This window comes from Psammomys obesus, unplaced genomic scaffold (assembly GCF_907164565.1).
Source record: "Psammomys obesus unplaced genomic scaffold, mPsaObe1.curated_primary_1811, whole genome shotgun sequence".
Lineage (NCBI taxonomy): Eukaryota > Metazoa > Chordata > Mammalia > Rodentia > Muridae > Psammomys > Psammomys obesus.
The window spans coordinates 25,759,479-25,776,059 of record NW_026592118.1 but is presented as its reverse complement, the minus strand read 5'-3'; the positions used below and the strand labels follow the sequence as shown (position 1 = coordinate 25,776,059).

Genomic DNA, 16,581 nt, shown 5'->3' with positions numbered 1-16,581 from the left:
GAAAGAAAGAAAGAAAGAAAGAAAGAAAGAAAGAAAGAAAGAAGGAAAGAAAGAAAGAAGGAAAGAAAGAAAGAAAGAGAAAGAAAGAAAGAGAAAGAAATGAGACAAGGAGGGAAAGAAAAGACTTATACAAAAATGTTCATAGTTGCTTATTAATAACAGTCTCAAACTGGGAAAACTTGAGTGTCCAGCAGCATAATTAATAAGAATTGTACTGCACTTATACCACAGAATACATTCAATAATAAAATCAATAAATGACTGCTACCATTGATGACATAAACCCCACAAGCATTTGCCAAGGCCAAAGAAACTAAATGTAATACGTGGTTCTTTATGTCTGAAGCCCTACAAAAGGCAGAACTAGCCAATAGGAAAAGCAGGCAGAAAAGAGATGGCTGAAGTAGAAGGCAAGGAGTGGGAACTGACAAGAAGCGTGTCAGTAATAAAAACGTTATAGCTCCTCAGGGGACACGCGGAGCCCAGTGTCACGCACAGGACTCCTGTTCTGTGCACACCACTCTCTAAAGCGTCAACCAGTCCACTGAAAACAGTATCTGCTTTCTTCTGTGTCCTAAGGAGCATCTGTCCTGAGAGACGTGTCATAGCAAATAAAAGGTTCAAAAAGCCAAACAAGTTGGCCAATATCCGATTCCATTACTTCCATCTCTAGGAAATACACTACACCAGGCAAGATTTATGAGGGTGGTAATGGTGATGCTCCAGAACCCTGGTCAATTTTATTCAACCTAAAGTTTAGAGAAAAAAAAATACTTCTGACTCTTTCTTTCTTTCTTTCTTCTACTTTGACATGGCAAATTATAAGTAATCTTCAAAAACACTGCCAGTCTTAAAATTGTCAGTGGCCACCTCTGATTAAAAAATTATAAACAGGCTGAGCACAGCTGTTCACAGCCACAACCCAGCACGGAGGAGGCCAGCGCAGGAGGCCCAATGCAAGTGTGAAGCCAGGGTGTGCCACAAAGCTAAAACCTGTCAGAAAAGACAACAAAGGAGAGTGCCAAGCCACTTCCACAATTATTTTTGAAAAAGAACCCTGAACAGAGCTAAAAGAAAAATTGTAAAGTTACATCGGACCATTCCTATACCAGAGCCTTTGGTAGGAAATCTTCATTACTTTAAATATTAATCAATGCTGATTGCTTCCAGTAAGAACTTTTAAACTGTAGCCTTATTCTCACATATCCATTCATGATTTATTTTGTTCCAGTAACTGGCATTACAAAAAGTTTCAGAAAGTTGGCGAAAGGACAGTATGAACCTTTGTAAAGTAAGAGTGTGTAGTGTTTACCAGCAGACTTTTCTATGCACTGGATTCTCTTTTTAAAATCTACTATTTTGTGTGTGTGTCATGGCTGGCTGGGGCACGTATGAGCCACACCTCACATGCACTCATTGGACAACTTTGTTGAGTCAGTTCTCTCCAGCTTTCACATGGATTCTGGGGACAGAAGTCAGATCACTAGGCTTGTATAGTATCTGCCATCAGCCGCTGGCCTCCAAGACAGTGGAGATCACACAAGATCTTCCATCCCTTCACCAAAGTAGAAAGGGTTAGCTTTGCTCTAGGGGAACTGCAGGAGGCCAATGAGTTACAACCTTATTCTAGAGAGGAGGGCGCATTACAATTTAGCATCCGCTTGATTTTCTAACAAGATGATATAGACTATTAACTGCTTTTCTAGCAACGACATTGAATTTGCTTTTAGGCTGGCCATTTTCTCATGTTTTCTTGTGAGTCTCATAGCAGTCTTTCACAATGCTTGTCCATTAGTAGCTAGCTGTGGGACCCTGGAAGAGGCAAACTAGCTGAACCCCTATTTTTCATCTACAAAACAACAACAACAAAAGGGAGCTATATTACCATACAAAGCTGTTGCAAAAGCCAAGGTAATTAAAAGAAGCAAAAGACAAATGTCACTTGCATAATCAATGTCTCACAGACATGGGGTCCCAGAACCAAGGGCAGCTCTGCTTGTCACATGACACATGGACATCCCTCTCCAACATTTACAGCGATTAAGTTATAAACACAAATAAGAGGAAAATATGTGCCAACTTAACAGAAATCATACAATTATATAAGATGTTAAACTACAATAGCTTGCTTAAAATAATAGAGCAAGAGGAGAGATGAAGAACAGAACACATGGGAGATGATTCATACCTGTGTTCACAAAACCCTCATTTCACCACAAGGATGGGATTTCCACATCGTTTACCGTTTTTACTCTACAATTATTTCTCTTCTAATTCCTTACATTGAGTCTTAATTTAAGTGTTCCTTCTGTGTGCTTCGGCTATATCTTTCTAAACTCCTCAACTGTAAACAAGAAGCCAGTCTCATTCTATTCTTTCCTTTGATGCAATTGGCAGTCCTTCTAAAGCGTCCCGAGAAATTGTCAGTTATTGCTTAGCTTATATATTGGTTCTAGTAACTGAACTACTGAGTTGTAATCTTTAAAAATTCCCAATATGAATACCATACCAGATGGAAGGTCATCCAAGGGAAATTCAAACAGTCTGGATTTGTAGACCGAGTGAAAACGAGACTCCTCCTGAAATAGCGCAAAGGGGAGAGATTAAGCACAAGTAAAGCAGGCATCTTTGGCTTCAGGCAATCATAGCTGGAGAACTGTAGCTGGACTACAACTTCTCCAGGCTTTTGAGAGGCCTTGAGCTACTGCACAGCCCCACACTTCACTGCATTCTTCTAGCACTTCAGGCACCAATTACAACCAAAATGCCTCACTGGCAGAGGAGCCAAAGAGGCAGTAATGGAATCTAAATGAATGGACCTACTTCCCCCCAGGGAATGTGAGACATCTAGGAAAATGGGTTAATAACTGGCTCCTTTCACAAATCCCTGACCCTCCTTTAAGAGCCAAATAGCTTAGATAGGCAGTGACTGCAGAGCTATACATTGTCCTGGTGTCTGTCATCAAGGTGACAGATACAAGTGATGCCTAAACTGTCTATATCCCGACATAGACAGTTCTAGAAAGCAAGAGAAAAACACAACACTTTTTCTTCTATGCAAAATCATTACACATTCAAATGATTTCATCTGGTTGCATCCGACCTCTAAAAAAATATTAGAACGTAATATTTTATAACTAAGCTATATATAACCTCTAAAATGTCAGTGCCACGCACAGTGATAGGACCACCTTAGTAGGTACACAAGTCAGAGTTTTAAACAGGGAGCAGAACAATGTGTATTCCTGGAAATCACTTCCTCTGTAAATGTTTGACCAATGTTGCATGAAACAAGGAAGTTCATTTGTATACACAAAGCAAGAATTAAAAACTATACTGTTGCCCTGTGGTCTATTATGGATATGGCCTTAGCCAAAGGCTAACAAGGATAATTATAACCCCAATGTTAACTCAATTCTTTCCTAATATGTAGCAAATAAATGTATCAACTCCTGGAAAGAGAAAGCTTCACTGGCATGTAGCCTTGAAAGCAACATGCAAAGTACAAAAGTATGGAACCAAGAAAAAAAAAGGGGGGGGAGGGCGAAAACCATGCATCTGTGGGTTTTTATCTGCTGTTGACTGAATGTCTGTATCATACCCCAGACTCACAGCAACCTGTTAGGTCATGTCATTGTGCCTGGAGAGAGGGCCAAGGAGGAAATAAGTGTTAAATGGAGCTGGGAGGATGGTGCCCTGATCCAACCTCGCTGATGTCCTCATATGGCGAGAAAGAGATGGATCACAAAAAAGCTCTCTACCAAGTAAAAACACACACAGCAAGAAAGCAACCACCTGACACCCAAGGAGAAAGCCCACAGGACACCAACCCTACTGGCATCTCAGTTTTTAATGTCACAGCCTACAGAACTGTGAGAAAATACTGTCTGCTGCAGAAGCCACAGTCTGTGATGTTTGGTGTAGTTGTCTATAAAGTAAGGCACATTACGTGACAGAGAAAACTGGTGGTTTCAGAACACATGCCAGGGGAAGCATTCCAATAAAAGAGAGGAAGGGCAAGAAAAATTAAATACTAAAAACTGTGTGCTTAATTGGTTTAATTGTGTGTGTGTGTGTGTGTGTGTGTGTGTGTGTGTGCGCGCGCGCGCGCGCGCGCGCGCGCAGTCCTGGCCCTAACAATATAAAAGTATAAGGAATTAAGAAGAATAAAGGTCTCCACATCAATGCTGACATCTGCCTGGCAAGCAGAGCACTTACCTGGGAGGTCTCATTTTCTTCTGGCTCAATGAGATATGTGTGGTTCCCATCATAGAACATCCCACTGCCAAGTACAAGAAAATAGTTAGACATAGCTATCAAGTCTCATCTACAGCAAGATCATTTTACGGTCAGCAGCACAGGAATAGTTACATTCAGTGTCTATTTCCCAGACCTACCAATCATTACCAGATACATCTCAAATTGTACAGGCATACACCACACACACACACACACACACACACCACACACTTTGGCGAGGTAAAGTTTCCCAAAGGTGGATGCTCCCATCTTGAACTCCGTGCTCAAAGATTTCATTTCCTAGCTGTTTTCCATTGTTCTTCTAACACTGACTACTAAGACTTACTATATGAAGACTACTGTAGAGTATCTTTCAGAGTGTAGGCCTTGAAGAACCTTCCTCAGATTTCTAGGCTGGGACTCTGGCAGCCATATTTAAAACAAGTCACACACCAGAGTCGCGGCATATTCCTTTAATCCTAGTATGCCTCAAATTTTTTTATTATTTTTTATTATTATTATTTTTATTATTTTTATTTATTATTTATTACAATTTATTCATTTTGTATCCCGATGTAGCCCCCTCCCTCATCGCCTCCCAGTCCCACCTTCCCTTCCTCTTCTCCTCCCATGCCCATCCCTTAGTCCACTGATAAAGGAGGTCCTCCTCATCTGATGTTAGCCTATCAGGTCTCATCAGGACTTCTGCCTCAAAAATTAAAACAAGTCTCAGATGCTGGAAGTGGTGACCTAAATTTTCAATCCCAAGAACTTACAACTGGCAGCAAGAAAGTCACAGGTTCAAGGCTGACCTGGGCAAATCCCTGAGCTCCTGTCCCGAAATCTTATGTTAAAAAGAACAGCGGGTAAGGATACAGCTTGGTGGTTGAGCATTTGCCTAACATACACACCTGTCCAGTCCTGGGAAAAACCACAACAAAGCCCACAAGGACCACTAACACCTAGATGATAGCAATGACACAGGCTGCCTGAGGTTCCGCCGAGAATGGCCTCCTCCCACACACCTGGAAGGTGCATTGGTAATTCAGCAACTTGCCCTGAACTGGATCTTTCCACATCCGTATGAGGGAGGAGTGGCGACCTTCTTCACTGAATAGAAAAGAGACTGAAGAAACCTCCCTAGATTCCATAACCCATATAAAGGTGGCAAGAAGCAATGCAGTCTGGGTACACTAACTGGTCATCAGACATTCCCTTCATTTATTCACTCAGTAGGAACTGACATAGTACCAACGATGCATCGCTGCAGACGTGGTATGTAAACAGAACAAACCGACTTCCTGTCCTCATTTTGGGAGTAATAAAAAAATAAACACACGATAAAGGAGGAGATATAAGTTAGGTGAACATGAGTTTCATGGTGGAACTCAAGCAGGTTAAAGTTAAGAACTGTCACTGGGAGACAGTGTGGGATGGCTGAGAGAGAAGGCTGCTGCCGCCTCCTAGGAGTTCAGGACACAAGCACGACCACCTACCTACACTGGTACAGAGGGCATTTCCGACAATGTCAGGTAAGAAAAGCCTTGGCATGATCCAGGAACAGTAGGAGGGCAACAGGGTGGGAGAAGAGTGTGCAGGGGACAGAGTAATAGAAACAAGCTGTCAGAGGCACGGGGGACATAGCAGGCTGTCTCTTCTGAGTGGTGATGACACCGCCATACAGGCTTCTAAACAGATGAAATGGCTTCTCCCTGTTTTGCTTTATTGTTTGGTTATTGAGACAGAATGTCAACCTTTCCCCAAGGTCGGCTCTATATTAACAGGGATCTTTCTGCCTCTGCCTCCCAAGTGCTAGAATTGCAGGCATGAGCCCCCATCTTGGTTATCCCCCATCTTAAAACAATTACCTCAGCTACTGTGTTATAATACTCTTTAGAACAGCAAGGTCAAAGGCAGGGATTACTAGGAGGGGATTACTATAACAATCCAAGAGAAAGAAGAGAGTGGTAATGGCAGAAGTGGTGAGAACTGGCCAAATTCTAGAGAGGTATGTGAGAGTTGTGTGTGTGAGCGCATGCGTGCGTGCATGCATGTGTGTGTGTCTGTGTATGTGTCTCTGTGTATTTGTGTGTGTGTGTGTGTGTCTGTGTCTGTGTCTGGTGTATGCGCTTGCATGAGTGTATTTCTTCTTGCTGTCGAGGACTGAACTCAGCACATGTTATATCACTGAGCCACATGCTCAGCCTAGATATATTTTGAAAGTAGGACCAAAAAGATTTGTTCAGAAGCTTGATGTGGACTTTGCCAGAAAATCGTCAACAAGGGCTCCAAGGTTTTGACCTGAGTGTTGTAAAGACAGCTTTGACATTAAAGCAAATAACAACAGCTGCAGAAGAAACGTGGTGGGCAGCCCCAGCAGACAGAGGGCAGGAAAGAGGGCACAAATCAAAAGGGGATTGTCACCTTTTATGCTGGGGTGCTTATCTGCTATTTAGAAATCCTGTGGAGTGCCTTAGTTACTGTTCTATTGCCATGAGGAGACACCATGACCCAGGCAACTTATAGAAGACAGCATTTCATCAGGGGCTTGGTTACAGTTTCAGGGAGTTAGTCCATGATCATCATGGCAGGAAGCATGACAACAGGTGGGCATGGTGCTGGAGAAGTAGTTGAGAGCTACCTCCTGATCCTCAGGCAGCAGGTACAAAGAGAAAGAGACTGGGCATCAAAGCCCACCCAAGTGGAACACCTCTTCCAACAAGGCCACACCTAATCCTTCCCAAACAGTTCCACTAGCTAGGGGCTAACCATGCAAATATATGAGCTTATGGGCACCGTTCTCATACCCAAAACACACATATGTGTTTGAAGTACATATGGTTTCATCTCCCATTCAAAAAGCTCCTGACACCACTCTGGTTAAAACACAGTATTTCTATTGAAATCAGGGGCCTCGTGCTGCAACAATACTAGCCAGTAACATCCAGGCACCTAAGGGTAGCAGAGCTGTGATCCTCCAAGTTAACTTTCCAGCTCATGGTAAAAATGTTCACATGACAGCCAAAGAGTTAGACACAGAACACTTTTTGTCTCTCATTAACTATGTTATAAAATATATTAGTTTCCCTGAGTTGTAACTACAATGGTTTCCAGGGCTGCCTTTATTTAAATTCTTTCATTCCTGCTGGAACATCTTCTGCATGTTTTAAATTCTCATATACCAACTGGAATAGCCATGCTCACATAAATGGATTTTCTGAGTTTGGATGACACTAAATTCAGAAATTTAAAGATAAACAGTTGTAGTCAATAATACACTATAATATGATATATGAAATACACACACACGTAAGGGAAGACTACCCTCTAAACAGACCAAATATAACAGACATTATTCTCTCTATTCCTGCTAAGAAGTTGCCAGATCCACCCAGAATATAACAATTAACATTTGTTATATAACAATTAACATTTGTCAAAGTTCACATGGTAAACAGATTATTTTGTTAAAATACAATAGCATTATTGTTAAAATAAAAGTTATTTCGTTAAAATAAAAGTGTGTTACTACCTATCATAGTTTTTATGAGCTTGGCACAAACCAAGACCTAATCACAGTTCTGCATTAGTTCCTGCCCTTTAAGATGGATGGATAGATATCCATCTTAAGAAGAATGAACAGACCTAGAACCCCTGCACAGATGAAGCCCATGGCACCTCAGTGTCCAAGAGCAATCTCTAGTAAGGGGAACAAGACTATCTCTGACATGAAATCAGTGGCTGGCTCTTTGAAAACCTTCCCCGGAGGGAGGACCAGCCTTACAAGGCCACAGAGAAAGACAATGAAGCCAACCCTGATGAAATCTGATAGGCTAGGGTCAGATAGAAGGGGGAGGAGGACCTCTCCTATCAGTGGACTTTGAGACGGACATGGGAGGAGATGAGAGAGGGAGGGTAAGGTTGGGAGGGAATGAGGGAGAGGGCTACAGCTGGAATACAAAGTGAATAAGCTGTAATTAATATTAAAAATTAATAGAAAAAGGTGAATGAACAGCCTTTAAGATAAAATGAACCCTTTCCTCCTCAAGTTGCTTTTGGTCAGTATTTCTTCACAGCAATAGAAAGCAAACTGGAATAATGTTCAATGGGAAAAACCAAGTTTTTTTTCCACTGATTTTCAACACATGTTGCACAAGAAAGTAGAAAGGTTATAAAATTATCTTCACTTAGAAAATTCCAATTCCTCATAACAACATGCTGTTACTAACTAACTAATAATAACAACAATAATAATAAACCAGCTGTTTCATTTACTTGAAGGATTGATGCCTTTACCTTATAACATAAATTCTATATATGGTAAGGCTGTAACAGTTAAGTCCTGTAGCTAGAACCAAGTCATTATGAAACAGCTCGGCTAAATTTTTATAAGGCTGAATCAAAATAAGACTTTGAAAGGAAACTGCAGCCATTCTTACAAATTTCCACAAGAGGGCAATAAACTTATATCTCATTTCATTTTTTTTTTAGGTTCCCATAGTTACAAGATTTTGTCATAATATCAAACATACGTGGATCAAAATATTGTCTATTAATCCTTTGATTTTTGTATAAAAGTCCCATTGTAGACTCTACAAAAAAGGCTTAGTAATCTATTTTTTCCATTTTATTTTCTTCAAATAAATGCAGCAAATCAGAAACTTGAATAAACCTCTTTGTTTATATACTTGGTCATTAATAAAAGATGAATTATGCATGAAGTGATGAAGCTTGTATCTAAACCATTATGGCTGAGACAGCTTATTTCTTTTAATATTCAGCAATATCTCTTCAAAACATTGCTAGGAGCAATTGTGTTCAGAAGTAAAATCATGATGATAATAGTTTAACAATAAAAGAAGTAAAAACATGATTATACCATCTAAGAAAGCCCAAACACAGTTGTACACAATCTTGTCAGTATGTATAGACATATCATGAATTTTCCATTTATTTCATTTTGGTTAGTTTTAAGTGAGTTTTTAAATGTAGATCTAAAATGTACTGAGTTAAAGCAATGGAGGCAAGATCCAGAAAGGCATTGTTCACACTTTCCTTAAATCACTGTGTAAGGGTAGAATCCTGCTATTGTTCCCAGATTCTCTTGCCTAGTAGAGCCCATAAAAGGGGCTCAGACCATCCCCCTGTTCTCACAACACCCTGTCCGTTTGGGAAACGTGGAAGCAAAGTGAAAAGCAGTGAGCATGATGCCCACATTGTGACTTTGCTGAGACGCTAACTGTAAGAGAGAGATGGGAAAAGCCTTCTTCTTTTCCTATCACTCCTTCCTCCAACACCATTGGTAGTCATAAATGCGAGCAAGGTCAAACATACCACCCCCAGCTGACGGCCATGCTGAGACGACCTACACCAGTTTTACTACAAAAACAATTTCAACCTTGCTTTCATCTGGTAAGAAAATCAGGGCCCTCATCTAATAAGCAAAGGCGCCATGTCTGAAATGATCTTTGCTCAAGTGACGTATGTGAAATAAATATCCATTTATTTATAAGAAGTACGAGGAAGGTTTTGCGTTATACAGGCACACAGCCCACCTCCTCTGGTCATTTTCTTACCCTGGCAATCTCTCCGTCTACCTATCTAACATATTTCTTCCCAGAGACTGGCTAGAGTGTTCAGACTCTCCAGCCTACCTCATTCCATCACCATTGTAGATTTAAGACCTAACATCCGCTGGGAGAGTCTTTCTAAGTCTGCCACAGGGCCTGCTCGACCTTCTGCAGGTGGTACACCGTTAAAACCCTCATGCTCTACCTGCCCTTCAGTGCCAATCCTCAGCTTGCATTCTTCCTTTCCCAAAGAAAACAAATACAGCTATCATGTTCCACAAGATGAAACCGGGCTACATTTGCCCTGCACACTACACTGAGGTCTCAGGACTCAGAGATTCTAAAATTGCCTTAACATCTCTAGTGCCTCATCCACCGTGGATGCCCAGTGACAGTTTCTTAGATGGAAAAGGCTACATGTCTAACTCACTACAAAAATGGTATCTGCCAACCAAACTTTAAAAAGTAATTTATGTCCTAGCTCACAATGTGACAAAAAAAAAAAAAAAAAAAAAGAGTAAAACAAGCCAGAAGAGATTGAGTGATTTGAATGATTTAGTCTCTCTAGAGTGCTTGGGGATGGATTAGTAGTCTTCCAGAGGCCATGAAACAAACAGAAATGGCCCCGTGAGCATTGCCACCATGGACAGGATAGGGAGAGGTGTACTCCCGTGTTCTGTGCTGTGAGAGGTGTGCTGTGAGAGGTGTGGTAAGGGAAGCAGGAAGGACAAACTTGTTCTGCAGAGCTTTCTGGGTATGTGTGTCCTTCCTCAGCTGCTGTGGGTGCCTGCTGAAAAGGTTCTTCTGAGGTCCCCCGCACCCGGTTTTTGGGCAGAGAGCCATAGATTGTCATCTGCTACAATTTCTATCGCTCCGTGAGACTACACAGACTTAGATCAAGGAAATGTGGGGGACTGAATTGGTTATAAGGGGGCTAATCATCCCCAGGAACAAAAAACAAAGTTACCTAAGCCACTCCTGTCTGAATCTGGATGAAACTAGAAAAATCTTTCAAGTATCACAGTGTGACAGCATAATTTCAAAGCCTCTGGCTTCTGAAACGCTAAGACACTTCACTAGTACATTAAACATACAAAAAAGTTATTGAAATAGCAAATGTATAAATAATTTATGTGGCACTTACTGGAGTCCATGGCATGTTGACAGGGCAACAAATGAGGCAGGGTTTCCTCGGATCTGGCCCTGGTAGTAGCAGTGCTCTCCTCCCTGGAAACATAAAAAGAGGGCGTGAGCCTGGCCACTCAGGGACACCCTGCCGCAAAGTCTCCACCGAAGGGTTCTCACATTATCACATCTCCATAGATGATGCTCTGCACAGTGTTTCATCACACAGATTGGCATGATTCAGTCAACTCCCACAGAATTATTCATAAATGTGCCTACCAAGCAGACGCCAAAGAAAAAGGCAAGGTAATAAAGACGGACTTCACTTTGCTTTTATGCAGGCGCTACCAGAAGAGCCAAGAAACAGATGCCGAGATAAGTGGGTGGCCCGTGCACCAGATAGTTTTAATAATCTACCTCCCAGTTCTGAGATATTCAATTTTGAACAACAATGAAGTGGCAAGTTTACATTCAGCTGAGCAAAAAGAAACTGGATGCATTTGATAGTCACTAGATTCTTGTGATGCAGGAAAATATCAGTTTTTATGGTGTTCCTGCTAATTTTATAGTGTTCTATCTCAAACTGGGAAATGCTTTTCTGGTAAGCAGTCTGGGGTAGAGTTTAAAACAGTTATGTGCCTTCTGTAATTGGTCATACCAATTGAATTCTACTAAGAAACTCTTTCTTGTTTGTTTGTTTGACAGTTTCTCCATGTAGCCTTGGCTGTTCTGGATCCACCTTGTAGACCAGCCTGGCCTCGAACTCACAGGCCTGCCTCTGCCTCCCCAAGTGCAAGTTCTGAGGTTAAAGGCATGAACCACCACGCCCCACTAGGAACTCATTTCTTTAAAAATGATTGAAAAGGAAACGGCATAGAAATGATCTAGCTTTCAATGGTGATGTCTTTAAATGTTTGATATTGAGAGGATGGATCCAGGGACCACAGCAGCATGGAGGGCATCAGAGCTTCTTAGAAATACAAGACCCTTGCCCAGCTGACCTACCATATCAGAATCTACATGGTAACACAGTCTGTAATGATTTATATACACATAAAAATTTGAAAAGCTCTCCTCTAAATCACCCTTTCCATTGTGCAACTAATTTATTTATTCAGTGGCAGAGAGTTTCTCATTAAAATGATATGGGATTTAAAAAAAAAGAGTTAAACAGGATGAACTGATGGAATGGATAATGGAAAGGGGAAATGTTACCTGCTGTAGTCTTCCTTAAAAACTAACCCTATTTATAATGCCCAGGGTTTGACAAGTAAACTGGTAAGAGTAAGAATAGGAAGACACAGAAGGCAGTGGGAATGAAGGCCCGATGCCACTGCCCATGAGATAACCCCGTAGTAGCGAGGAATGCTCAGTCTCTTTATTTACCAGAAAAAGATGATTATCTTGTCGGGCTGTTGTGAGATTAAACGAGCACAGGGAATAGGGAATAGAATATGTTTTGCCATGATAAGCATTCAGCATTTGCTGTCATCACTGCTATTGTTTTTCTTTTGATTTACACACATAATCTTATTAAATTCTAACATCAGTCTTAAAAGAAATAGTACAATCTCTACACTCTTCAGAAGGCTGAAACTTTTGTCTTTTATTCTTGAGATTATAATATAATTACATCACTTTTCCATTCCTTTTCCTCCCTATAAACCTTTTATATGCCACCCCTGCTCTCTCTCAAACTCTTTGGCTTTTTTTTATTAATTGCTGTTACATGAATATATGTATTTGTATATACATATGTATTCCTAAATATAACCTTCTTAGTCTGTATAATATTACTTGTATCTATATTTTCAGAGGTGACCACTGGTATTGAATAGTCAATTGGTGCCATCCAATTGCACTTCCCTGGGAAGGACTATTTCTCCCACTTTCGGCATTCCTCTGGGACTACTTCTTTGTGTAGGGCTGAGCCCTTGTGGTCTTATTCCTGTCCACTTTGGTATGTCTCCTCCTGTTATCATTATTCAGTTCATAGCGAAGCCTTCATGTTGGTGAGTCTTTACGGGTTTAGCCTCCAATATTACTGTGAAAACCAATTCATAGAAAACTCCCTGATCTTCCCTCTCTTAAAAATCTTCCTGCAACATTCCCTGAGCCTTAGGTACAGCAATGTTCTTTAGGTGTAACCATTGGGACTTGGCTCCAATACTATGCATTTTAAAAACATCTAACTTTTAAGACACAAGGCTGTCTACCCTCAAATGTGCCAAGGAGAGATGTAATACAAATAGGATGAATACAAATCCTGTATTATTTCCCCAACACTACTTATGAATTGAATCTAGAACTTGTGATTAATGTACTCCGTGTCTAAGCTTTCTTCTAGACTGAATTCTTTCACACTTTTTCTGCTATTCTACTCTATTACTTTTAGAGACAGGGTGAGTATAAATATTCTCCATTGGACTGTGGAATCCATTGATTCCATTACAAATGTGCAAGCAAACACATGATTAAAATAGTTCTTCTTTTCTGGACATATCTGATTGTACCGGAAGTAAGAACACTGTTTTCATACAGACCATACAAAAAAGTCAACAGTTGATAATGTGGCCTGTACCGAAAGGGAAGATTCTGCTTAAACTGTTTCTTTCAATGCAAACTGTGACCAACCCAAACAAATTTCTTTCTTCAGAGGTCTCAGAAGTGAACAGTAACACATGAAAAGAGAAGAAAGCAGAGAGATGAAAAGAAAAATAATCACAATAATTATGGTATTAGATTAGAACAGAGTAGAACTCAGAAATCATTATGTGAGAATATATGCTAGTGGAACAGGCTACAAGAAATATTTTATAAGTTATTACACTTTCTTTTAAATACCCACTCTGGAAACATGCCATTGTATAATAATGAGGACAAATAATTTATTTATTTTTTTCTAACTTCTAATAGTTTCATTTTATTGGTGAAGATCAAAACTCAAGTGACAGCACATGCTGGAGAGGATGTAGAGAAAGGGAACCCTCCTCCATTACTGGTGGAAGTGCAAACTTGTACAACCACTTTGGAAATCAATCTGGAGTTTTCTCAGAAAATCAGGAATAGTGCTTCCATAAGGCCCAACTATACCACTCCTGGGCATATGCTCAAAAGATGCCCCACCACTCAATAAGGACATTTGTTCAACTATGCTCATAGCAGCTTTATTTGTAATAGCCACAATCTGGAAACAACCTAGATGTCCCTCAACAGAGGAATGGATACAGAAATTGTGGTACATCTACACAATGGAATACTACTCAGCTATTAAAAAAAAAAAAAAGGAAACCATGAAATTTGCAGGCAAATGGGTGGAACTAGAAGAGATCATCCTGAGTGAGGTAACCTAGAAACAGAAAGACAGGCATGGTATACACTCACTAATAAGCAGATATTAGCTGTATAATATAGGACAGCCATCTACAGACACAAAGAGGCTAAACATTAAGGAGGACCCTAGGGAGAATACATAAATCTCATTCAGAATGGCAAACAGGATAGACACCAGTAGTGGTGGAAGAGAGGAAACAGGATGAGAGTCTATTATAGAGGGTTCTCTGAAAGGATTCACCCAACAGGGGATTGAAGTAGATGCTGACACTCAGGGACAAACTTTGGGCAGAGTGCAGGGAGTCTAATGGAGGAAGTAAGGGGTGTGATTAGAAGGACGTGGAAGGGACAGGAGGCCCACAAGGATATTTCCTTGTTTTTAATTGCTGAGTATTATTCCATTGTGTAATTGTACCACAGTTGCTTTATCCTTTGGTTGAGGAACATCTAGGTTGTTTTCAGTTCCCAGCTATGACAAATAAAGCTGCTATGAACATGGTTGAGCAAATGTCTTTGTTGTATGGTGGAGCATCTTTAGCATAAACAACCCTGTGTAATAATAGAACTTCTGGAGGTATCTTTACCTCCATGACCTCAAGCTATACTAGGGAGCAATAGTAATAAAAACTGCATGGTATTTGCATATAAATAGGCTGGTTGATCAATGGAATTGATTCAAAGACCCAGAAATAAACCCACACACCTATGCAAACCTGATTTTTGACAAAGGAGCCAAATTCATACAATGGATAAAAGACAACATCTTCAATAAATAGTGGTCTAACTGATGTCTACATGTAGAATAATGCAAATAGATCCATATTTATCACCTTTCACAAAACTCAAGTCCAAGTGGATCAAAGACCTCAACATAAAATCAGATAAACTAAATCTACTATAGGAGAAAGTGGGGAAGAGGTTTGAACTCATTGGCACAGGAGACAACTTCCTGAACAGAACACCAAAGCTCAGGCTCTAAGATCTGCAGTTAATGAATAGGACCTCTTGAAACTGAAAAGCTTCTGTAAAGCAAAGGACACTGTCAAAAGAACAAAACAGCAGCCTACAGATTGGGAAATGATTTTCACTAATCCTACATCTGACAAAGGGCTAATATCCAGAATATATAAAGAACTCAAGAAATTAAACACCAACAGACCAAACAATCCAATTAAAAAAATGGGATACAGAGCTAAACAGAGAATTCTCAACAGAGGAATCTCAAATGGTGGAGAGGCACTTAAAAAAATGCTCAACCTGTTTGGTCATCAGCAAACCAATGCAATCAAAATGACTCTGAGATTTTATTTTACACCCATCAGAATAGCTAAGATAAAAAACTAAAGAGATGGGGGCTGGAGAGATGGCTCAGAGGTTAAGAACACTTGCTGTTCTTCCAAAGGTCCTGAGTTCAATTCCCAGCAATCACATGGTGGCTCATAACCATCTATAGTAAGATCTGGTGTACAGGCAGAATGTTGTATAAATAATAAATACAACTTTAAAAAAAGAAAAAAAACTCGAGATGACACATGCTGGTGAGGATGTGGAAAGGGGGAACCCTCCTCCATGGCTGGTGGGAGTGCAAACTTGTACAACCTCTTTGGAAATCAATCTGGCGCTTTCTCAGAAAACTGAGACTAGCCACACCACAAAATTAAGTTAAAAAAAATCCGTCTACTACATTGGGCACAGTTAGATAATTAGGTAATAGAAAGCAATTTACAATTCAGAAAAAACAGGAGTCAATCCAAAAACAGCATATGATCAGAGCCTGTCTGCACAAAAGCCTAACACTACAAATGCAAAGAGAACCCAGTGTGGTTGACTCATTATTGAGTCTTTCCATGACACTTCAAGAGGTGCATAAACAGGAGCAAGAGAGACTTCCTGAGCCTGGGCTATTACAATTCAATTTAGAAGGATTTCAGTTGGTAGGATACCAAATATTGACCAAAAGTCATGTTAGTGTTATAAATTTATCAGATGCTATTTACCATAAATCCACAATTATTTAAATGAAAAAGTGAGGAAAGCAGGAGATGGCTCAGTGGTTAAGAACACTGGTTTCTCTAGCAGAGGACCTGGATTCAACTCCTAGCACCTGTGTGGCTCACAACCACCCGTGATTCCGGTTCCAGGAGATCAGATGTCCTCTTGTTGCCACTGCATGCACATAATACACATACATACATGCAGGCGAAATATCAATAAACATATAGAGAGATAGAGAGATGGATAGGCAGACGGATGATAGATAAACAGAAAGATAGATAGATAGATAGATAGATAGATAGATAGATAGATAGATAGA

At 40.3% G+C, this 16,581-nt stretch overlaps 1 protein-coding gene across 11 annotated transcripts in view; it reads right to left on the bottom strand.

The window, feature by feature from the left end:
- The window catches only part of Adam22 (ADAM metallopeptidase domain 22), a 226,571-nt gene that overhangs the window by 75,687 nt on the left and 134,303 nt on the right, over window positions 1–16,581 (bottom strand). For all 11 annotated transcript variants that reach the window (XM_055612609.1, XM_055612619.1, XM_055612620.1 and 8 more), the window contains exons 5-7: window positions 10,954–11,036; window positions 4,219–4,282; window positions 2,510–2,579 (exon numbers count right to left, since the gene is read on the bottom strand). In XM_055612609.1, the coding sequence (XP_055468584.1) occupies window positions 2,510–2,579; window positions 4,219–4,282; window positions 10,954–11,036 (217 nt within the window). The remainder of the gene's footprint in view (window positions 1–2,509; window positions 2,580–4,218; window positions 4,283–10,953; window positions 11,037–16,581) is intronic.